General features: G+C 43.0%; 1 protein-coding gene across 3 annotated transcripts; it reads right to left on the bottom strand.

The window, feature by feature from the left end:
• Positions 1–5: 5 nt before the first annotated feature.
• On the bottom strand, positions 6–21,854 carry ncam3 (neural cell adhesion molecule 3). 3 transcript variants are annotated; one of them, XM_071383654.1, is made up of 16 exons: positions 21,497–21,854; positions 19,383–19,454; positions 16,927–17,121; positions 16,222–16,359; positions 15,639–15,779; positions 15,382–15,499; positions 14,912–15,066; positions 12,365–12,507; positions 12,094–12,232; positions 9,505–9,672; positions 7,524–7,644; positions 5,778–5,907; positions 5,508–5,673; positions 1,766–1,970; positions 1,511–1,636; positions 6–1,093 (listed from the first exon to the last, which is right to left on the bottom strand). In XM_071383654.1, the coding sequence occupies exons 1-16, from the start codon at positions 21,555–21,557 to the stop codon at positions 1,054–1,056; spliced, it is 2,118 nt and encodes a 705-aa protein (XP_071239755.1). In that variant the 5' UTR covers positions 21,558–21,854; the 3' UTR covers positions 6–1,053. The 3 variants fall into 3 exon arrangements, with proteins under 3 accessions (XP_071239755.1, XP_071239756.1, XP_071239757.1); XM_071383655.1 differs by having other exon boundaries at positions 15,639–15,776; XM_071383656.1 differs by lacking the exon at positions 1,511–1,636.
• Between the last annotated feature and the right edge of the window lie 2,306 nt (positions 21,855–24,160).

The following is a 24,160-nucleotide window of genomic DNA, read 5'->3' as shown; positions in this document are numbered from 1 at the left end:
GCATGTTTTTAAGTCACATTTTTTAAATAGCAAAATGCATAGCTGTTATACTGTATGTGTATGTACAAACAATGTACAGTGTACAATGTACAAATAAACAGTAAAAATGTTGATAATTAAACAAATACAAACATAAAATGATTATATGAGCAATTTGCAATTTAACAACAGATTATTTAAAAAATAAGCACATCATATAGTTCTGTAATATATGAGCTCTGTATATTCCTCATGATTACAACACTTGAAGAGATGTAATTTTGACACGTTGTTATTTGTTAATGTGATTATGCTGTATACTGTATATCAGGGCTGTCCACCCTCTTCCTGGAGATCTACCGTCCTGTGGGTTTTCAGTCCAACGCTAATTTAACACACCTGATTCTACTAATTAGCTGCTCAACAAGACCTTAACTAGCTGAATAAGATATCCTAAATTAGGGTTGGACTGAAAACCTACAGGACAGTAGATGTCCAGTAAGAGGGTTGGGCAGCTCTGCTGTATATTGTTAATATGTTAGGATAAAATGTCCTTATTAAGTAATGATATGTCACTTACAGATTGTTTTGCAGATTAAAGTGAATATAGACTTTAATAAATAATGAGTTATGATTCAATTAATGAACTACAAAGGTCTCCCTGACAATTTACAGCAGCCTTAATGTACTGAAATATAACATGAATGTACTGAAATATAACATGAATGTACTGAAATATAACATGAATGTACTGAAATATAACATGAATGTACTGAAACATAACATGAATGTACTGAAACATAACATGAATGTACTGAAACATAAAAGCAAGGAAATGTAACACTTAACATGAGATTACACAGGGCTGGATGAAATTACAACAATCTGTTAATGTTAGACATTACAGTTCACAGATAACTTTCCTAATCCTTATCCTTTCTCAACATGGACTGTCCTGGGAACTCTCCAAAAACATTTAACTAAGACCCCTCAACTCACAATACTTCCTCCTTTCTACTGACATTTACAGGTTCCATTCTTCAGATACTAGGATGTCACTTCCTGTTCAGTAACTCAGGCCTCTGTGGCAGGATCTCCATTGGGGGACGTCTTCCTGATAGGAAATGATAGGTTAGAAATAAAATACAACTCAATACAACTAGCCATGCAAATATTTAATGAGTCATTAGCTCAGTAACTAAATATGCACATGCAAATACAGGAAAATAAGACTGTGTGCCTACTAATTCTGAGAGGGCATTCCCGTGTTCGTCAGCTCAAGTCATCAAAGACTCTAGCAGTAGCAAGTGGGTGGTGGCTACCTAACAATTAAAATGGGTATAAAAAAATGGCTAAGGGTGTCACTTTGCACATGGGTATATTAGTTATCATTTAATTAGTCAGTGATCAAACACACTTGCTGACTTATAAGTGCGGAGGTGCCTCTTTTTGCCATTTTTTATGGATCACAGCCCGTTTAGGGCGAGGGTGGGCTGTGTCCACCCCTCTGACGTCATCATGGGCCACCTACTCGAATTTGGTGAGGGGTGCTTTGTCGCACGTGACCTCCGCCTGCAACCCATTCTTTTCCCCATTTTGTGTCTGCAGCTTTGGGATGGTATCCCTCGGTATTCCTAGCCCATTCAACTTCAAGTCTCTGCATTGAAGGACACATAAACTGAGGCTCAGGAGGGTTCATATAGAGAAACACACATAACCACACTACAACCCTCTGAATATGTTACATTGAGGAACAGGCAGACAGTAGGCTAGAGAACAGTATTACCCATTAGAGGTGCCGTCACCCTCCTCCACAGTCTTCATCCCAGGGACCTTCTGCCCAAACAGCTTGACAGCCAGGAACATCAGCATGCCGCAGCGGTTGGTGTAGCAACAGGTGGCGTCCACAGCGATCAGTAGCGCCAAGAAGATGGCTATGACAATGCCTGCCACAGCCCCTTTCCCCATCCCACCCTTATTCATCTTGGCTACTGAAAGGGAAGAAGGGAGGGAAGGAGTGAGGGAGGGGATGAAAGGGACGGAGAGAAGGAGAAAGACACAGAGAGGGAGAGATAATCATATTTAAACTCAGTAAAACATTTTATCCTGACCTGGCATTCTGTTCTGTAACTGTTTTTATTTCAGAGATATTTTCCTCTCTATTGGGCAATAGTCTGTTTTCCAGAATGTGACTGTTGTAAAGCTGTGAAACAGCTCGTAAGGAATGACATCACCAAATAATGAACTAATTGCTGGCACCTGTGCCTGTTCGCCAGCTCTGCCCGGGACTCTGGAAAAACTATTAGAAGGTGAGAGCGCAGAAAGGTGGTTGCGGAGGAGCCGGTCCTTCGGTGAACGTGAGGCTCCGTAGCCCTTGCAATTATATTGCACTCACCCTATAATGGTGGGAGGGTGTTATTCGCTGCTGTGTAGGGCTGCCGACGACAACCAGATAAGAAAGCTTTTTTGGGGGGTTGTTGCTTAAGGCTAAGGCTACTCAGTGCACCTTAGATATGTACCTACCGTCGGCCTGGAACTTGCCATGCCTGCCGGCTCAGCAAGGGTGCACACGCTCAGACCCCACGGGAGCATCTCGTCAGCTAGACAAGCTAAATGTTTTTAAATGCCACATTTAAATGTTTTTAGTGTCATGTCTCTGTCCTATTCTGTTGGCTGAGTCCTGTTAAATGTGTTTAGTTTTTAGGGATGGGTCCTATATGTGCCTTCATCACTATCATGTGGGTCTTTTGACTGTTTGTATTGGTCCAAGCACCTGTCTGCAGATGCGAAGTAAATACAATATAGCAAGTAAAACACTGGCATGGTAGAGTTGCAGTGGAATGTGCAAAGTAGAAGTAGAATTAGAAATAATGGGGTGCAAAGGAGCAAAATAAATAAATAACTACAGTAGGGGAAGAGGTAGTTGTTTGGTCTAAATTATAGATGGGCTACGTACAGGTTCAGTAATCTGTGAGCTGCTCTGACAGCTGGTGCTTAAAGCTAGTGAGGGAGATAAGTGTTTCCAGTTTCAGAGATGTTTGTAGTTCGTTCCAGTCATTGGCAGCAGAGAACTGGAAGGAGAGGCGGCCAAAGGAGGAATTGGCTTTGGGGGTGACCAGAGAGATATACCTGCTGGAGCGCGTGCTATGGGTGGGTGCTGCTATGGTGACCAGCGAGCTGAGATAAGGGGGGACTTTACCTAGCAGGGTCTTGTAGATGACCTGGAGCCAGTGGGTTTGGTGACGAGTATGAAGCGAGGGCCAGCCAACGAGAGCGTACAGGTCGCAGTGGTGGGTAGTATATGGGGCTTTGGTGACAAAACGGATGGCACTGTGATAGACTGCATCCAATTTATTGAGTAGGGTATTGGAGGATATTTTGTAAATGACATTGCCGAAGTCGAGGATTGGTAGGATGATCAGTTTTACGAGGGTATGTTTGGCAGCATGAGTGAAGGATGCTTTGTTGCGAAATAGGAAGCCAATTCTAGATTTAACTTTGGATTGGAGATGTTTGATGTGAATCTGAAAGCAGAGTTTACAGTCTAACCAGACACCTAGGTATTTGTAGTTGTCCACATATTCTAAGTCAGAACCGTCCGGAGTAGTGATACTGGACGGGCGGGCAGGTGCAGGCAGCGATCGGTTGAAGAGCATACATTTAGTTCTACTTGTATTTAAGAGCAGTTGGAGGCCACGGAAGGAGAGTTGTATAGCATTGAAGCTCGTCTGGAGGGTTGTTAACACAGTGTCCAAAGAAGGGCCAGAAGTATACAGAATGGTGTCGTCTGCGTAGAGGTGGATCAGAGACTCACCAGCAGCAAGAGCGACATCATTGATGTATACAGAGTAGAGAGTCGGTCCAAGAATTGAACCCTGTGGCACCCCCATAGAGACTGCCAGAGGCCCGGACAACAGGCCCTCCGATTTGAAACACTGAACTCTATCAGAGAAGTAGTTGGTGAACCAGGCGAGGCAATCATTTGAGAAACCAAGGCTATCGAGTCTGCCGATGAGGATGTGGCGATTGACAGAGTCGAAAGCCTTGGCCAGGTCAATGAATACGGCTGCACAGTATTGTTTCTTATCGATGGCGGTTAAGATATCATTTAGGACCTTGAGCGTGGCTGAGGTGCACCCATGACCAGCTCTGAAATCAGATTGAATAGCGGAGAAGGTGCGGTGGGATTCGAAATGGTCGGTAATCTGTTTGTTGACTTGGCTTTCGAAGACCTTAGAACAGCACTGCTGTTTGGGAATTTCAGACGACACGAAAGAGAGGTTGAACAGGCTAGTAATAGGGGTTGCAACAATTTCGGCAGATAATTTTAGAAAGAAAGGGTCCAGATTGTCTAGCCCGGCTGATTTGTAGGGTCCAGATTTTGCAGCTCTTTCAGAACATCAGCTGACTGGATTTGGGAGAAGGAGAAATGGGGAAGGCTTGGGCGAGTTGCTGTGGGGGGTGCAGTGCTGTTGACCGGGGTAGGGGTAGCCAGGTGGAAAGCATGGCCAGCCGTAGAAAAATGCTTATTGAAATTCTCAATTATAGTGGATTTATCTGTGGTGACAGAGTTTCCTATCCTCAGTGCAGTGGGCAGCTGGGAGGAGGTGTTCTTATTCTCCATGGACTTTACAGTGTCCCAGAACTTTTTTGAGTTTGTGTTGCAGGAAGCAAATTTCTGCTTGAAAAAGCTAGCCTTGGCTTTTCTAACTGCCTGTGTATATAGGTTTCTAACTTCCCTGAAAAGTTGCATATCACGGGGGCTGTTCGATGCTGATGCAGAACGCCATAGTTTTGTGTGTGCCTTACACCACAGTTTTGTGTGTGCCTTACACCACAGTTTTCTTCTTCCTACTCAGGCTCAGTTGCATAGACAGCAGAAATATAGTAGGATGCCTGTCTGAGATACTCCACGCTGTCTCATGAAATGAATGTCCCGCCCTGACCTTAGTTATCTATGTTTTCTTTATTATTTTGGTTAGGTCAGGGTGTGACGAGGGTGGGTATGCTTGTTTTGTATTGTCTAGGTTTTTTTGTATGTCATGGGGTGTTGGTAAGTCTAGGCAAATGTATGTCTATGGTGGCCTGAATTGGTTCCCAATCAGAGGCAGCTGTTTATCGTTGTCTCTGATAGGGGATCATATTTAGGTTGCCATTTTCCCTTTTGGTTTTGTGGGTTCTTATTCTATGTTTAGTTGCCTGTCTGCACTAGCCATATTAGCTTCACAGTTCGTTTTGTTATTTTGTTCGTTTTGTTCAGTGTTCATTCTTTAAATAAAGAAGAATGTACATTTATCACGCTGCGCCTTGGTCTCCTCCCTACGACGGCCGTGACAATTAAATGTTTAATAAAGTATGTAATTGTTTGTTATATTGTTGTTGAGTTCTGGTGTATCCTTCACTCTGACATACCGGTTAATCGAAAGGTGGTGGTAGCACTACGTTACTCTGCTCAATCCAGTATTTGTCCCACCTCTCGGAAGGTCTCAAGCTTTATTTCACTACTACAGTATGCCATAGCAGCTTACCAGGCTGTGGGACATTGAAGTTCAGCTTGGCTGGGCTGGAGTAGCCGTAGGGGTTGACGGCTCGCACCTCCATGTGGTAGTCTGATTTATACTGCAGGTCATGGAGGTTGATCACTGTCGAGTTGGACGGCAGGTCCTTCTCCCTCCAGTCCTCGTCCACCTTATTCTAAGATAGAGAGAGGAGGAGGAGGGGTGGTGTAAGGTCTTGCACACTCTGTAATGTCTTGATCTTTTGTCTTCCCTGAAAAACAGAAACGCATTCATACTCACCACTCTGTAGCGGACAGTGTAGTGGATAATGGGGGCACCTCCGTTGTCCAACTGTGTTAAAGGGATTGAGAACATATTGCCCTCAACCTTCCCCACGCTGGCCACCAGGACTGGGCTGTCTGGTTCCCCTGGGGAGGGAGGGGGGTAGAGGCAGTGTGTTGGTACAATAGGTACAGAGGTCAGGGGTGTGTGAAACTGTTGTAGTAAAATCTACTGTCATGTTAGGGAGGTTGGTTATCCGTGAATTTTTCGACACGTCACGTCAGTACTTTACCTCCTGCGGGGCCGAATGCCGATGGAATGGGATGATGTCATCAGGAGCGGGGCAATAATGGAGCATGAATAGCCGTCAGCGAGCAGGTGATGATGTCATGTGGATGATCATGTGACAGTGGAATGAGTGAATTATGACAGATTAACATTTCTTCCAGCCAATATACAGCTGAAGTCGTAAGTTTACATACACCTTAGGCAAATACATTAAATCTCAGTTTTTCACAATTCCTGACATTTATTCCTAGTAAAAATTCAGTTCAGTTAGGATCACCACTTTCTTTTAAGAATGTGAAATGTCAGAATAATAGTAGAGAGAATGTTTCATTTCAGCTTATCTTTCTGTCATCACACTCCCAGTGGGTCAGAAGTTTACATACACTCAATTAGTATTTGGTAGCATTGTCATTAAATTGTTAAACTTGGGTCAAACGTTTCGGGTAGCCTTCCACAAGCTTCCCACAATAAGTTGGGTGAATTTTGGCCCATTCCTCCTGACAGAGCTGTTGTAACTGAGTCAGGTTTGTAGCCCTCCTTGCTCGCACACACTTTTTCAGTTCTGCCCACAAGTTTTCTATAGGATTGAGGTCAGGGCTTTTTGATGGCCACTCTTTGACGTTGTTGTCCTTAAGCCATTTTGCCACAACTTTGGAAGTATGCTTGGGGTCATTGTCCATTTGGAAGACCCATTTGCGACCAAGCTTTAACTTCCTAACCGATGTCTTGAGATGTTGCTTCAATATATCCACTGAATTTTCCCTCCTTATGATGCCATCTATATTGTGAAGTGCACCAGTCCCTCCTGCAGCAAAGCACCCCCACAACATGATGCTGCCACCCCCGTGCTTCACGGTTGGGATGGTGTTCTTCGGCTTGCAAGCATACCCCTTTTTCCTACAAACATAACGATGGTCATTATCACCAAACAGTTCTATTTTTGTTTCATCAGACCAGAGGACATTTCTCCGAAAAGTACGATCTTTGTCCCCATGTGCAGTTACAAACCGTAGTCTGGCTTTTTTATGACGGTTTTGGAGCAGTGGCTTCTTCCTTGCTGAGCGGCCTTTCAGGTTATGTCGATATAGGACTCGTTTGTCTGTGGATATAGATACTTTTGTGATACAGTGAAATAATCTGTCTGTAAACAATTGTTGGAAAAATTACTTGTGTCATGCACAAAGTATATGTCCTAACCGACTTGCCAAAATCTAGTTTGTTAACAAGAAATTTGTGGAGTGGTTGAAAAATTTGTTTTAATGACTCCAACCTAAGTGTATGTAAACTTCCGACTCCAACTATAGATAGACACTCAAAACAGTAGGCAATATGGATATACTGTAGCTTGTTGACACAAGTAATGCAGTTTGAACAATGATAGTTGGTGACAATTAGAAATAATTATACTGCATTTGCCTAGATATGATGCGATTGGGAGTGAGGAGAGAGAGAGGAGGAAGAGGAGGGTGACACTCACGTATGCCCTGTGTGCGGACGGTGAGCTCTTCGGAGAAGCCTCCCTGACCCAGGTGGTTCTGTGGGGCAAACCGGACAGAGTAGGTGGTGTAGGGATTCAGATCTGTGATAACCAGGGGGTCTGCACACAAACAACAGGGTGCATGAACACACACATTACTTTTATATACAGTGGGGAGAACAAGTATTTGAGACACTGCCGATTTTGCAGGTTTTCCTACTTACAAAGCATGTAGAGGTCTGTAATTTTTTTATCATAGGTACACTTCAACTGTGAGAGACGGAATCTAAAACAAAAATCCAGAAAATCACATTGTATGATTTTTAAGTAATTAATTTGCATTTTATTGCATGACATAAGTATTTGATCACCTACCAACCAGTAAGAATTCCAGCTCTCACAGACCTGTTCGTTTTTTTTTAAGAAGCCCTCCTATTCTCCACTCATTACCTGTATTAACTGCACCTGTTTGAACTCGTTACCTGTATAAAAGACACCTGTCCACACACTCAATCAAACAGACTCCAACCTCTCCACAATGGCCAAGACCAGAGAGCTGTGTAAGGACATCAGGGATAAAATTGTAGACCTGCACAAGGCTGGGATGGGCTACAGGACAATAGGCAAGCAGCTTGGTGAGAAGGCAACAACTGTTGGCTCAATTATTAGAAAATGGAAGAAGTTCAAGATGACGGTCAATCACCCTCGGTCTGGGGCTCCATGCATGATCTCACCTCGTGGGGCATCAATGATCATGAGGAAGGTGAGGGATCAGCCCAGAACTACACGGCAGGACCTGGTCAATGACCTGAAGAGAGCTGGGACCACAGTCTCAAAGAAAACCATTAGTAACACACCACGCCATCATGGATTAAAATCCTGCATCGCACGCAAGGTCCCCCTGTTCAAGCCAGCGCATGTCCAGGCCCGTCTGAAGTTTGCCAATGACCATCTGGATGATCCAGAGGAGGAATGGGAGAAGGTCATGTGGTCTGATGAGACAAAAATAGAGCCTTTTGGTCTAAACTCCACTCGCCGTGTTTGGAGGAAGAAGAAGGATGAGTACAACCCCAAGAACACCATCCCAACCATGAAGCATGGAGGTAGAAACATCATTCTTTGGGGATGCTTTTCTGCAAGGGGACAGGACGACTGCACCGTATTGAGGGGAGGATGGATGGGGCCATGTATCGCGAGATCTTGGCCAACAACCTCCTTCCCTCAGTAAGAGCATTGAAGATGGGTCGTGGCTGGGTCTTCCAGCATGACAACGACCCAAAACACACAGCCAGGGCAACTAAGGAGTGGCTCCGTAAGAAGCTTCTCAAGGTCCTGGAGTGGCCTAGCCAGTCTCCAGACCTGAACCCAATAGAAAATCTTTGGAGGGAGCTGAAATTCCGTATTGCCCAGCGACAGCCCCGAAACCTGAAGGATCTGGAGAAGGTCTGTATGGAGGAGTGTGCCAAAATCCCTGCTGCAGTGTGTGCAAACCTGGTCAAGAACTGGAAACGTATGATCTCTGTAATTGCAAACAAAGGTTTCTGTACCTTTCTGCTTTTCTGATGTATCAAATACTTATGTCATGCAATAAAATGCAAATTAATTACTTAAAAATCATACAATGTGATTTTCTGGATTTTTGTTTTAGATTCCGTCTCTGACAGTTTTAGATTCCGTCTCTGACAGTTGTACCTATGATAAAAATTACAGACCTCTACATGCTTTGTAAGTAGGAAAACCTGCAAAATCGGCAGTGTATCAAATACTTGTTCTCCCCACTGTATGTATTCACTCAAACTAATCAAACTACTCATAACTAGTCATATCACTAAAATGGTCATCAGAGGCCTCCCCTGGTTTATGGAAATCCGTGTTCAGTTACGACTTCTAAGCCTCAGCGTATTCATTGGCTTCATCTGTCTCAAACATCATCTACAGTATTTCATTAAATAGTTTGGGCACTGAGAGTCAGGTTTTTACCTGTGGACTGGATGACTCTCTCCTGCCAATTGTTCTCACGTCCTGTCTTCCACTGGAGGGTGAAGTGGGTGATGGGAGAGCCCCCGTCCACCAGGGAAGCACCCAGGGTGAAGTGGACCGATGTGGGCCCTGGGGTGCCACTTACCTGGGATGCTTTACCTGGCCAGGCTGGGGGAGGAGAGATGAGAGAAACATGGAGAGCGAGAGGATTGAAGGAGGGGGAAATAGGGAGAAAGGAGGGAGGTGCAGAGCAGTTCAAAGACAGAGAGGTGAAGAGGGAATGAGCATGTCAGAGATGAAAGAATAAGAACATTGTCATTATGTCACGTTCTGACCATAGTTCTTGTGTGTTTTGCTTGTTTTAGTGTTGGTCAGGACGTGAGCTGGGTGGGCATTCTATGTTGTGTGTCTAGTTTGTCTGTTTCTGTGTTTGGCCTAATATGGTTCTCAATCAGAGGCAGGTGTTTTGTGTTGTCTCTGATTGGGAATCATATATAGGTGGCTTGTTTTGTGTTGGGGTTGGTGGGTGGTTGTTTCCTGTCTCTGTGTTTTCTCTGCACCAGCTAGGACTGTATCGGTTTGCCACATTTTGTTATTTTTGTAATTGTTAAGTGTTCACTGTTTATCATTATTAAATATGTTGAGCACCAACTACGCTGCGTCTTGGTCCGATCCCTGCTACACCTCCTCTTCTCTTGAAGAGAAGGAAGGCTGCCGTTACACATTAGAAATAAAAAACGGTGAATACTTCAAATATAAATAAACTCACCAAAAAAAGATATGTCCTCTCACTGTCAACTGCGTTTATTTTCAGCAAACTTAACATGTGTAAATATTTTTATGAACATAGCAAGATTCAACAACTGAGACATGAACTGAACAAGTTCCACAGACATGTGACTAACAGAAATTGAATAATGTGTCCCTGAACAAAGAGGGGGTCAAAAGTAACAGTCAGTATCTGGTGTGGCCCCCAGCTGCATTAAGTACTGCAGTGCATCTCCTCCTCATGGACAGCACCAGATTTGCCAGTTCTTGCTGTGAGATGTTACCCCACTCTTCCACCAAGGCATCTGCAAGTTCCCGGACATTTCTGTGGGGAATGGCCCTAGCCCTCACCCTCCGATCCAACAGGTCCCAGACGTGCTCAATGGGTTTGAGATCCAGGCTCTTCGCTGCCCATGGCAGAACACTGACATTCCTGTCTTGCAGGAAATCACACACAGAACGAGCAGTATGGCTGGTACCATTGTCATGCTGTAGGGTCATGTTAGGATGAGCCTGCAGGAAGGGTACCACATGAGGGAGGGGGATGTCTTCCCTGTAACGCGACTGCAATGACAACAAGCTCAGTCCGATGATGCTGTGACACACCGCCCCAGACCATGACGGACCCTCCACCTCCAAATCCATCCCGCTCCAGAGTACAGGCCTCGGTGTAACACTCGCTCCTTCGACGATAAACACGAATCCGACCATCACCCCTGGTGAGACAAAACCGCGCCTCTTCAGTGAAGACCACTTTTTGCCTGTCCTGTCTGGTCCAGCGACGGTGGGTTTGTGCCCATAGGCGACGTTGTTGCCGGTGATGTCTGGTGAGGACCTGCCTTACAACAGGCCTACAATCCCTCAGTCCAGCCTCTCTCAGTCTATTGCGGACAGTCTGAGCAGTGATGGAGGGATTGTGCGTTCCTGGCGTAACTTGGGCAGTTGTTGTTGCCATTCTGTACCTGTCCCGCAGGTGTGATGTTCGGATGTACCGATCCTGTGCAGGTGTTGTTACACGTGGTCTCCCACTGTGAGGATGATCAGCTATCCTGTCTCCCTGTAGTGCTGTCTTAGGCGTCTCACAGTACGGACATTGCAATTTATTGCCCTGGCTACATCTGCAGTCCTCATGCCTCCTTGCAGCATGCCTAAGGCATGTTCACGCAGATGAGCAGGGACCCTGGGCAGCTTTCTTTTGGTGTTTTTCAGAGTCAGTAGAAAGGCCTCTTTAGTGTCCTAAGTTTTCATAACTGTGACCTTAATTGCCTACCGTCTGTAAGCTGTTAGTGTCTTAACGACCATTCCACAGGTGCATGTTTATTAATTGTTCATTGAACAACATGGGAAATAGTGTCAAAACCCTTTACAATGAAGATCTGTGAAGTTATTTGGATTTTTATGAATTACCTTTGAAAGACAGGGTCCTGAAAAAGGGACGTTTCTTTTTTTGCTGAGTTTAGAGTACCTACACTTTAGCTAAAATCTCCCACTGTTTTCAGTTATTTTAGAATTTTATAGTGGTTTGTGGCTGCTTGTCCCTTTATAGAAAGGTAAAAACTGATTGAATCAATGTTGTTTCCATGTCATTAAAACCAAAAAATGGAATGCAATGACGTTGAATCAACGTGGAAAACTGATTGGATTTGAAAAAAGTAATCAACTTAATTAAACATATTTTTTTCACCTAAATCCAAAGACTTGGTGACATTTTCTGTTGATTTCACGTTGAATTCACATTGAACTGACGTCTCTGTCCAGTGGAATGTTGTGTTAGCGCTAAGTATTATCATAACAGAGTAGGAAGGTCAAGAGTGGCCTTACTCTGCAGGCTGAAGTCTGTGGAGGCGTTGCCAGCAGGACTGATAGCCATGCAGCTGTACAGCCCTCCATCTGAGGGCGTCACATTGTCAACTACCAGGACATAGCCATCCTCCATTCTCACTCGACCTCCACCAGTGTCCTGTATCCACACAAACACAACCAGACAGGAACTCAGAGGAGAGAAATATAACAAAAAATGTATTCTCTGCCTGATTCTCCCCCAATAGTTGTTGTAATTAATGCCACTGTGTGAACGTATCATCTGTCTTACCACTGTTAGCAGGTGGTCATTGTTGGTCTTCCTGACCCACTGCAGCGCGGGCATAGGGTGTCCTGAGACGTTACAGGACACTGAGAGAGTCTGGCCTGGCTCCAGCTCCATCTTCTTCTGGCTCAGCACTGCTACAGGATGCTCTGTAAACACGTACAGAACAAGAGACAGGACAAACTGAGTGCTTTGTGTGACAATAACAAACAAATTACAATAGATAAGAATATGTGTAAATTATTAACAATATATGAGCATCTTCTGTTAAATAGGAACAATTATTTTGTTGTGTGTTCAGATGGCTTCGAAGACCAGAAAGATATTGATAGTGTGTATGGTTAAGCCAGCAAGATATTGGCATTGTATCTGGTTAGGGAGTGAAAGTTATTTATAATAAGGGTTACATGGAGAAAAACGGACCTCTCTGAAATGAAAATGGATGGGCCTCCCTTCAGCAAAATATATTTTACCTAAACCCTCCCTGAATGCTTGGGGGAAAAAACAAGTGACCCTCCCCTATACCCAATAATAATAATAATAATTAAAACATAAAGTGGATAACAGAGAACATGTCTACCATTTACCCTCACTTCTTGGACAGACCAGAGCCTTAGATATGAAGTTTTAGAAACTGTTCTATGTCTTGTAAGCATTACATGACAGCACAGGAATTTTTATTGCGCACAGGGCTGCAGCCCGGGGGCAGAAGGTTGTGAGTTCGCAGACCACCGTGGACAAGAGTATGGGTGGAAAGATTTACTTTATAGTAAAAGCATTGCATAAATCTATAATCGTATTTGCAGGTCCGAGAAAAAATTGCCTTTTATAAACCTTTCATGCAATTCTACGTCATTTTACATATTAGCAGAATATTTTTTAATAACACACAAACTACCGAAATTACAGGCTAAGAATGGACAAAGAGTTGTCCCTATGTGTTCATCTTATCATATTTCTTTAATGCCAAATGTCTTGTTTTAAATGAAACTGTCCTTGTTTGCAAATAATTAAATCTGAGACATTATGAGGAATCTTGAAGTTAGGCCTACCTTTCCACCCCAGACAGAGTAGGACTACCGACGCAGAAAAAATGTAAGTTTTAACTAGTGGCTACTCTTCTTCAATGGCTTAACCCAACGAGAGAAGGTCACAAGTGTTTCCCTAAAAGCTGTCTGGGTTTAAACATCTTCTGTTGCACAGAACGTGAATAGATTAATCAATCGATAGTGATAGAATTATACGAACAAAAATATAAACACAACATGCAACAATTTCAAAGATTTTAGTAAGTTCATAGAAGGAAATCAGTTAATTGAAATAAATTAATTAGGCCCGAATCTATGGATTTCACATGACTGGGCAGGGGAGCAGCCATGGGTGGGCCTGGGAGGGCATAGGTCCACCCACTTGGGAGCCAGGTCCACCCACTGGGGAGCTAGACCTAGCAAATCAGAATTCGTTTTTCCCCACAAAATGGCTTTATTAAAGACAGAAATACTCCTCAGCACCAACCCTTCCCCTCCTCAGACTATCTCGCAGGTGAAGAATCCGAATGTGGAGGTCCTGGGCTAGCGTGGTTACACATGGTGTGCGGTTGTGAGGCCGGTTGGATGTACTGCCAGATTCTCTAAAACGACGGCTTATGGTAGAGAAATTAACATTCAATTCTCCAGCAAAAGCTCTCTTGGACATTCCTGCAGTCAGCATGCCAATTGTACACTCCCTTTAAACTTGAGACATCTGTGGCATTGTGTTGTGTGACAAAACTGCACATTTTAGAGTGGTCTTTTATGGTCCCAGCACAAGGTGCACCTGTTTAATGATCATGCTGTTTAATCAGCTTCTATCGTAGAAATATAACTTTTCTCTGTGCTTCTGCAAGCATGCATTTCATAGCCTATAGCCTATAAGCTATGGATCATTTGATTGAGACCACACTAAATAGCCTATAGGCACACCTGATATTGTGTGACCAGTGGAGAATCAGAGATGAGGGACGGCATCGGGCACACATCGATATATAGCCTTATAATCAACTCATTTTAAAACACTAAGAAATATTGGAATTTCATCAATTACAAATTACATGACCCTCCCCAGAACTAGATTTGGGAAAAAAATACTAAACCTAGAACTTGACTGAAATTGAAAAAGCATGAACCTTCCCCATTTTCCTCAAAGGTGCCCATTCTTTCCATCAATCTTTCTGAAAACACCTGAAGATTTAAAAAAAAAATTATCTGATGAGAGACACACAATGCTGCTTTTCCCTGGTTGAAAATGTTACACGGGTAATGGGTTTGAATGGGATCAAATGGTTTGTTTTCTGAAACTCAGGCTCACTAGACTGTCTGACAGAAAATGGTTGCTTACACAGAATCAAATTCTCCATGATATCTCTGTATATCAGGAACGTAAACATCTGGAAGGAAGTATTCAAATAACAAGCCATTTTTTATCTGTTATTTTGGAGAAAGCTTGGTCTTGTGAAGCTAAAGCTGTTTGTTTCCAGGAGGAGTGTGTTTCCTGATGTTCTCTAACAAACCACACCTGAGACATCCAGCATGATCATGGCACTGCTCTCTGAGATTTTATTCTTGGCCGTGCAGATGTACTCTCCGTAGTCGCTCCTGACAACGGACGAGATAATCAGCTCGCTCTTGTCTGAGTTGTACTTGTAGCGGGACTCATCTGAAGAATCTGGGCTGAGGAGGGAAGCGCCAACAGACAGACAGGCAGAAGTGAGGCCTGGTGCTACAGAACATTAGCATGCTGCTGATAAGGAAGTTGACAGGAAGTGAGACACACAGTCAACCACACAGACAGGATGGCACGCCACATTAGTGGTGTACTGAGACATAAATGACCACATAAATATAGACACACTGGAGGCCTTCACCCAAACATACACTTTCCAATACACACTAGTTTTTCTCTCGCTCTCTCTCTGTGTTATTGCAAACTGATACTCTGGCTTTACACACATGCACATCAGTGTGAAGAAACACACACACACTCACACTGTCCAGATGATGTTCGGTTGGGGGACTCCCTCGACCAGACAGCTGAGGGAGACATTGGTCTCTGGTCCAGCCGTGACTTTCTTCACCTCCTCATGGATTTTCGCTGTGGGGGGAACTACAGCAGGAGGGTCAGAGGAGACATGATTTATTATAGTCAACAACAACACACCTAATCCTCTGGTCTATACAGAGTTTGTACGAAATAAAGATCCTAAAATATCCCTTATTCCCTACTGCACTTTGAGTAACCCCACCGTTGACGGAGATGGAGATGTCGAGCTTTTCAAAAATGGGCCGGTCCTTGATTTTAGCCTCACAGGTATATGTTCCGTGATCCTTCCTGTTGATGTTGTTGATCTGTAGAGAGTTGTCTTTTAGTCTTGTGATCCGACCTGCTGGGAGCAAAAGACGGCAACAGGGAAAAGAAAGATCAGCCCCATCTCAGCGTCAGGAACACGTTCTCTCTGCTTAATCATCAATATAACCAAGCTTCAAAAAGCAATCACGCTCTCTCTTTAAGGTTGTCAATGGTGGCGTTCACATGAAACAGGGTCAGGGCTTGTCTGACTGTTATTTTCAGTGTGTTTTGTCCCTCTGGAAAAAGATGACAGATTGAATCAGATGTTTCCCGGGGAAGTCCGGAAAACATCCCTCGATTTGACGGCAAATCAGATTAGCCTATGAGCTACGTGACCCCTTCTGCCGCTCAACAGCCTGTCCACCATCGCCACCTCTCCATCGGTCACCGGCAGGCAGGCAGCAGCTAGTGTGAGGAGCTAGGAAGCAAAGAGACCCCCATACCACATGAACAATCAGAACCGAGGGTACCCCTCCTACCTTCAGATTGCAGTTTCTCATGGTCCCTCTCCCAGTTGACTTCCACCTCCGGCTTGCCAGTGACCATGCAGGTGATGACCACATCTTGACCCTCCAGGAACTCATGGTAGGACAGTGTTTCCCCAAAGGATGGCCGCTCTGGGTGAGTTGAGAGAGGGATGGAGAGAGCGAAAGGGTCATTGTGTGTGTGTGTTTTTGGTTTTTGGTTTTACTATCCTCAAGGAAAATTTCACCGGTCCCAACAAGGAAAAAGGATATTTCAGGCTTAGGGTTTAGGGTTAGAATTAGGGTTAGGGGTTACGGTTAGGAGTTGGGTTGGGTTGGGGGTTTGAGGTTTGGGGCTAAGGTTAGGATTAAGGAAAATTTCACTCTCCCCCACAAGGAAAAAGGCTATTTTAGGCTTAGGGGTTAGGTTTAGGGTTAGAATTAGGGTTAGGGTTTAGGGTTAGGAATTGAGTTGGGGGTTTGGAGTTAAGGTTAGGGTTAGGGGTGAGGGAAAATAGGATTTTGAATGGGAATGACTGTTTTGGTCCCCACAAGGATACTAAAACAAACGTGTGTGTGTTACAGAGATATGACCTATCTGTCTTTGATCTTGCAAGACAACACTAATTAGCTCAATACTCAAACAATACGAGAAAAACCCTTCAACACTGACTCTTGGTCATATTAGCCAGGTGAAAACTTTTACCTTAAACATCTTACCGTAGACAAAGATGGTCTGAATTGTATGATCTACGTGACCGGTGTCAAATTCACATAAGCATGTGTACAGTCCTGCATCCTCCAACTTGGCATCCCTGATGAACAGTTTTGACGATGTCTCATCTACTTTCTCAACCTGGTCACCTTCAGCATCCTCTCCATCTTTCTGCCAGGTGATGTCTCCTTCCCCACCAGCTAAGAGGGGTTATGTGTGATTATATGTATCATATATAAAAAAAATTGTTAAGGATATATATATACACAGTTGAAGTCGGACGTTTACATACACCTTAGCCAAATACATTTAAACTCAGTATTTCACAATTCCTGACATTTATTCCTAGTAAGAATTGCCTGTCTTAGGTCAGTTAGGATCACCACTTTATTTTAAGAATGTGAAATGTCAGAATAATAGTAGAGAGAATGATTTATTTCAGCTTTTATTTCTTTCATCACATTCCCAGTGGGTCAGAAGTTTACATACACTCAATCCTAAGAGTTCAGGGCAGAAGAAAGCAGTCCCATGCTGGACGGAGGAGTGTGGAGCATTGGTGAGGAGTAGGAAGGAAGCAGTAGAGGTACCAATCCGGAAGCCAGGGAAGGTCCCAATGAGGCCAACAAGCTATCGGCCAGTAGCTTTAACATATGTACAGTTGAAGTCGGAAGTTGACATACAGTTTAGCAAAGTAGATTTAAACTCAGTTTTCACAATTCCTGACATTTAATCCTAGTCAAATTCCCTGCCTTAGGTCAGTTAGGATCACCACTTTATTTTAAGAACGTTAAATGTCAGAATAATACTAGAGAGAATGATTTATTTCAGCTTTTATTTCTTTCATCACATTCCCAGTGGGTCAGAAGTTTACATACACTCAATTAGTATTTGGTAGCAATGTCTTTAAATTGTGTAACTTGGGTCAAACGTTTCGGGTAACCTTCCACAAGCTTCCCACAATAAGTTGGGTGAATTTTGGCCCATTCCTCCTGACAAAGCTGGTGTAACTGAGTCAGGTATGTAGGCCTCCTTGCTCGCACACGCTTTTTCAGTTCTGCCCCCAAATTTTCTATGGGATTGAGGTCAGGGCTTTGTGATGGCCACTCCAATACCTTGACTTTGTTGTCCTTAAGCCATTTTGCCACAACTTTGGAAGTATGCTTGGGGTCATTGTCCATTTGGAAGACCCATTTGCAACCAAGCTTTAACTTCCTGACTGATGTCTTGAGATGTTGCTTCAATATATCCACATAATTTTCCACCCTCATGATGCCATCTATTTTGTGTAGTGCACCAGTCCCTCCTGCAGCAAAGCACACCCACAACATGATGCTGCCAACCCCCGTGCTTCAAGGTTGGGATGGTGTTCTTCGGCTTGCAAGCCTCCCCCTTTTTCCTCCAAACATAATGATGGTCATTATGGCCAAACAGTTCTATTTTTGTTTCATCAAACCAGAGGACATTTCTCCAAAAGTACAATCGTTGTCCCCATGTGCAGTTGCAAACCGTGGTCTGGCTTTTTTTATGGCGGTTTTGGAGCAGTGGCTTCTTCCTTGCTGAGCGGCCTTTCAGGTTATGTCGATATAGGACTCGTTTTACTTGTTTCCTCCAGCATCTTCACAAGGTCCTTTGCTATTGTTCTGGGATTGATTTGCAATTTTCACACCAAAGTACGTTCATTTTTAGGAAACAGAACGCGTCTCCTTCCTGAGCGGTATGACGGCTGTGTGGTCCCATGGTGGTTATGCTTGCGTACTATTGTTTGTACAGATGAACGTGGTACCTTCAGGCATTTGGAAATTGCTCCCAAGGATGAATCAGACTTGTGGAGGTCTACAATTTTTTGTGAGGTCTTGGCTAATTTCTTTTGATTTTCTCATGATGTCAAGCAAAGAGGCACTGAGTTTGAAGGTAGGCCTTGAAATACATCCACAGGTACACCTCCAATTGACTCAAATGATGTCAATTAGCCTATCAGAAGCTTCTAAAGCCATGACATCATTTTCTGGAATTTTCCAAGCTGTTTAAAGGCACACTCAACTTAGTGTATGTAAACTTCTGACCCACTGGAATTGTGATACAGTGAATTATAAGTGAAATAATCTGTCTGTAAACAATTGTTGAAAAATGACTTGTGTCATGCACAAAGTAGATGTCCTAACCGACTTGACAAAACTATAGTTTGTTAACAAGACATTTGTGGAGTGGTTGAAAAACGAGTTTTAATGACTCCAACCTAAGAATATGTGAACTTCCGACTTCAACTGTACATATATATGTGTATATATATATGTATATATATATATATATATATATATATATATATATATATATATATATATATATTCATACAACTGCATATGCCAGTGTACTAGAATATGCAGAAGACACTCTACCCTTGGTAAGATGTTAACCATGGTAAGATGTTGCTCTTATGGAAATGCCAGAACATTGTACCAACCTTTGCAGAGGAGCATGGCATTCTCACCCAGCAACACATCTTGTTTGGGGGTGATGATTTCCATTTTGGCCTCTGACACAGTGAAGAAGAAGAGCAATATTATAACAACCTTTTGGACACCTAACAGTAACACCACTTGAAACTTCTATATTCTGGAATAACTATTGAAATGGAGAACCTAGAGCCAAACATTTGGGCATGCCTATCGACTTGACTAAGAATACATTAGTGTGATTAATCAAATACCACCAAACCACAACTGTCATGTATTTTCTACACTGTATCTCTACAACAGACTGTAACGATGCACTCATCAACACTATACATTTATAAGAGAGATCAGTTGATTGATTTGACCTGGGACACCTGCAGAAGGAGTGAGGTCTCTATTGCTCATGTCAACGCTGAAGCCCTGCAGATTGCCATCCATCTGGAGATAGTAAGTTAGGCCTACAAATAGGCTCCTAGGGACTAATTGCAGCATGCTGACAGGCGGCCAGGAAAAAACAAGCAGGGACCTTGGCAGTGGTGGACTTCCTGAGCAGCACACTATTCCTTCCTGTACTAAGGCTGAGACAGGCTGCATGGCTGTGGCTGAGAATGGCTGTATGGCTGCGTCCCAATTCTCTTATATGGCCACATCTCCTTCGCCTCATAACTTCCTTTATTTCTGTCCTTTGTCTTTGTTGGCCACTGAAAGGTGAAATGGTTGGATAGATTTCCAACCTTTTGCTTTCCTTTCCCCTATAATCAATTTGGTTGTAAAACAAGGTCAGGGGGCTCTTTGAGCCAAAACCAAATTACAGCAGAGGGATGATATAGCCTTAACAATCACGGCTGGGTTAATTAGAGTTTAGATGTGGTGGAATTAGAATAAGAGTAGTTAGTTGGCATCTCTTTTTTGGCATTTTAAAGATTACTGCCACATTATGGGCTGGGGTGGATTCAGAAAGCATCTCCTATTACAATTCAGCCTCCGGAACAGATGAGCTTGGACATTGCTCTGGGTACACCTCACACTGATGAAACTCAGTAGAGATAGAATAAAGAAAATCTATTTTTTAACATATGAGATGACCAAACTCAGTATTCTCTCCTATGTCCTAGCATTCGGGATGCTGTATAGCTGTAGCACCACATTCATGTACTTGAGGAATGTATTGAAAGTGCTATATATTGTACATGTAGGGAACATTGGCAAGGAAAATGTTCACTTTAGTTAGCTCTGTAAAGTTGGATTGAATCCCTTAGGTAAGATTAAAAAACATGTCAATGAAAAGTAAGACAAACAAGTCCAGTGCATCGCATAACAGAACACAAACTGTGAACCATGTTCCCTGTGAGGAGAACCATACAGATGTAGGATATTAATTTGAGCCAGTTTGCTACAGCAGGAAAATAATACTGCAGCAACAGGAAATGTGCATTATTATGTGGATTATAAAGAATTTACATTTTTGTACGGGTTGATAAATGTATTTTAAGGGAAAATCAAGTCTGAAATGTCAAAGTGGAAATTACAAACTCCAGAAGGCTTTTTAAACACTCACCAAGTTTTAAATGTCCTACATTTACATTTAAGTCATTTAGCAGACGCTCTTATCCAGAGCGACTTACAAATTGGAAAGTTCATACATATTCATCCTGGTCCCCCCGTGGGGAATGAACCCACAACCCTGGCGTTGTAAGCGCCATGCTCTACCAACTGAGCCACACGGGACCTACAGCACAGGAAAGTTTTCCTGCAACAGGTTGATCAAATTAAGATCCTACATCTGTAGCAGTGATATGATCATCCGATATAGGTTATACCAGCTCTGATATACTGATTTCAAGGGTTTTAATGAAGATAGTCATTACACGGAAGCATAAATATCACATATTCAAAGAAATGAACGCCAACAGTGACATTTATTGTCTATATATGTCTATATTATTTAAACTATAGGCAAATGCATATTGACAAATAATGAACAAATAAACCAATAAATAATCAAATAAAATTAAAAACAAAAAATAGTCCCACTCCCAACAAATATAAAAGTAGGTCTAATTAATATGATTATTTACAGAAATATTCAAACCTTGAAGTGTTTAGGATTTTGTATTCTCACCTGAAAAACCAAGGACCAGCATTATGGAACACATTCTCAAGATGAGCATCGATTCAGCCATTTCTATCTCAACGTTGCCACTATCCTCAATGAATGGATCGATGTAGTCCTTGACACCTGCTGCATGCAATTGCGTGTGAAATACAACAGTGGTGGAAACATATATTTCATGCTTTTATAGGCAAGAGGTTAGAACCAGGGAGACAGACAGGGACCCCACAATCTCTAACATCTCTGCACGCCGCCCTCCCCTGCTCAAATCCACACCCCTTGACATTTTCGGTTCAGATCATGCACCGGGGGGAAATAATGCTGGAAAGCAGCCTTCCCTACCCTATCAGGCGCCACCGCAGGCCCCTGCCTCCGCTCCAAAACACCGGATAAAAGGAACTCTGCACTCCCCACTCCCCCAGGGAGGAGATGGAAGAAGATATTTTTATCACTCGACTCCATCAGTTTAAGTTAAAGAGCAAGTTCATCTGAATTCATAATGTGATGAAATTAAGATATGCAAATAAAACATGTATTCTTGATTTAATAAAGCGTTTTCGTTTCTTGACCTCATCTTGTCACACTTTGTGTCCGATTTCTCTGGAAAGCTCATGTAAAATGTTGATAATTTATGTTCCCAGCATAAATAACACTAGGTACAAAAAAGAAAACAATACAATCAAAGTAGCTGAAATGACAGTGTGGCATGAATGGAAAAATAAAGTCTCAGAATATAAATATTCAAGATACAGGGATTGTACATAGTGCACTTATTTTATGGAGAGCACTTATTTTAATTACCCAACTCCAAAATAAACTGTTACTTGTGCGCTGCACAAGGTATAGATTAGTTTCACACTACAGTAATTCTGACATAGCTGAGAGATGCAGTATGAGACGTGATAAATCGACCATAGGCCGTATTTTATACTTTTTTTAGGGAGCGCAACAATAAGGTTTCTCCGGGGACATATGAAAAATTAAAGGAGAGCCGCACACTCTATGAGCTCAGATGTAATAATTTAATAACCTAATATCCAACGTTTCGACAGACAACCTGTCTTCATCAGGGTATATTCTCCGGGGGCATACCCAGTCAATTAGATATTGTGCTTCGTTAACCAGGTCCTCTGCCAGAACAGCTGAGTTAAACAATTGATGGAATGTCAAACAATTGATAGTGGTGTATAATCTATGGACGCCCATCCTTCAATACAAAAACATTACAATAATATATATTTATTTATTTTACTCATGATGAAGTAAAAAAAGCTAAATATGTTTTTAATTGGTTAAAAAACAACTACATTTCCAAATAAAAAGTCATCAACGTGAGGGCATTTCATCTTTTCTTCACCAAACTTTTAACCTAAATCCAATGACATGGTGAAAATGTTGTGTTGATTTCCCGTTGAATTCACGTTAGTTGACAACTCAACCAAAATATAAATCAGAACTAGACTTTGAACTGACGTCTGTGCCCAGTGGGATCCCTCACTTCCAATGTAGAGTTAAGAGGAGATTATGTACACACATTTCAGTATAAATCTTGCAATCAAATTAACAATCTGCGAACTCCGGCACCGCATCTGCCCCTTTGATTGTGAACATCCTGGAAACTAGGGCATGGTGTTTATCGTAAAATGAGCATGAAGGTCATTTGGGACGCAAATTAAGTCTTTTTCCACAGAATCCTATGAAAACACAGTTCAGTTTCAAGCCAAGCCGGAAACCTACGTACTATTCATTTTGGTACAAGACTTGTCTATTTAAGGTGCACACTCACATACTCATATAGGTTAAAGCATTGGCCTGTCACTCTGGCATGACAGCTACAGTATCTAAACAAATGTGGTAGGTGATGTAATCACAGTTTAGCAACCAATATCTGAGCTTCACACACACACACACACACACACACACACACACACACACACACACACACACACACACACACACACACACACACACACACACACACACACACACACACACACACACACACACACACACACACACACACACACACACACACACACACACACACACACACAGTCTTGTACTATTAACCTTGTGGGGACACACAATTCAGTCCAATTTAAATTCATATTTTCCCTAATCCCTTACCCTAACCTTAACCCGAAACCTAATTCTAATTCTAACCTTAACCCCAAACCCCCTAGGTAGGCGTTTGACCTTGTGAGGACTAACAAAATGTCCCCACTTTGTCAAATTGTTGTTTGTTTACTATTCTTGCGGGGACATCTGGTCCCCGCAAGTATAGTTATCCACGTCCACACACACGCATACACAGCATCATCACCATCCTTTCATCTGGCCCGCCACCCAGTAGGAGCTCAGTATCACTCGTGTTCTCAACCAGGCCGCCACACCTCTGAAGCCATATCATCATATCAGCCATGGGGCCCCAGTGCCAGCCAGCCCTTCCCAGCACCTCGACGCTGATAGTGAATCAATCGCAGGCTCCAGACCGTGGTCCACTCAGCCATTGGAGACACAGCCCTTCCATCAGGGCCGCCTATCACAGCGATTATCAACAGCCTCTCATTTTCTCTCATTATAGGGGAGCGTGCTCTTTATGAAAGTTGGCACACAATGGGGAAAAAGTGGCGGTCCCAGCTGTGATTATCTTTGTTCCCTCCTCCCCTCTCT

Source organism: Salvelinus alpinus, chromosome 35 (assembly GCF_045679555.1).
Source record: "Salvelinus alpinus chromosome 35, SLU_Salpinus.1, whole genome shotgun sequence".
In the NCBI taxonomy this organism is placed as follows: Eukaryota; Metazoa; Chordata; class Actinopteri; order Salmoniformes; family Salmonidae; genus Salvelinus; species Salvelinus alpinus.
This window is presented reverse-complemented; position numbering and strand designations above follow the sequence as displayed.

Coding starts and splice junctions, on each gene's coding strand:
- ncam3 (XM_071383654.1), bottom strand. CDS start 21,557: ATGGCTGAATCGATGCTCATCTTGAGAATGTGTTCCATAATGCTGGTC. Junction 19,455..21,496: donor GCTGGTCCTTGGTTTTTCAG/GTGAGAATACAA, acceptor TCACTGTGTCAG/AGGCCAAAATGGAAATCATC. Junction 17,122..19,382: donor TGCCATGCTCCTCTGCAAAG/GTTGGTACAATG, acceptor AACCCCTCTTAG/CTGGTGGGGAAGGAGACATC.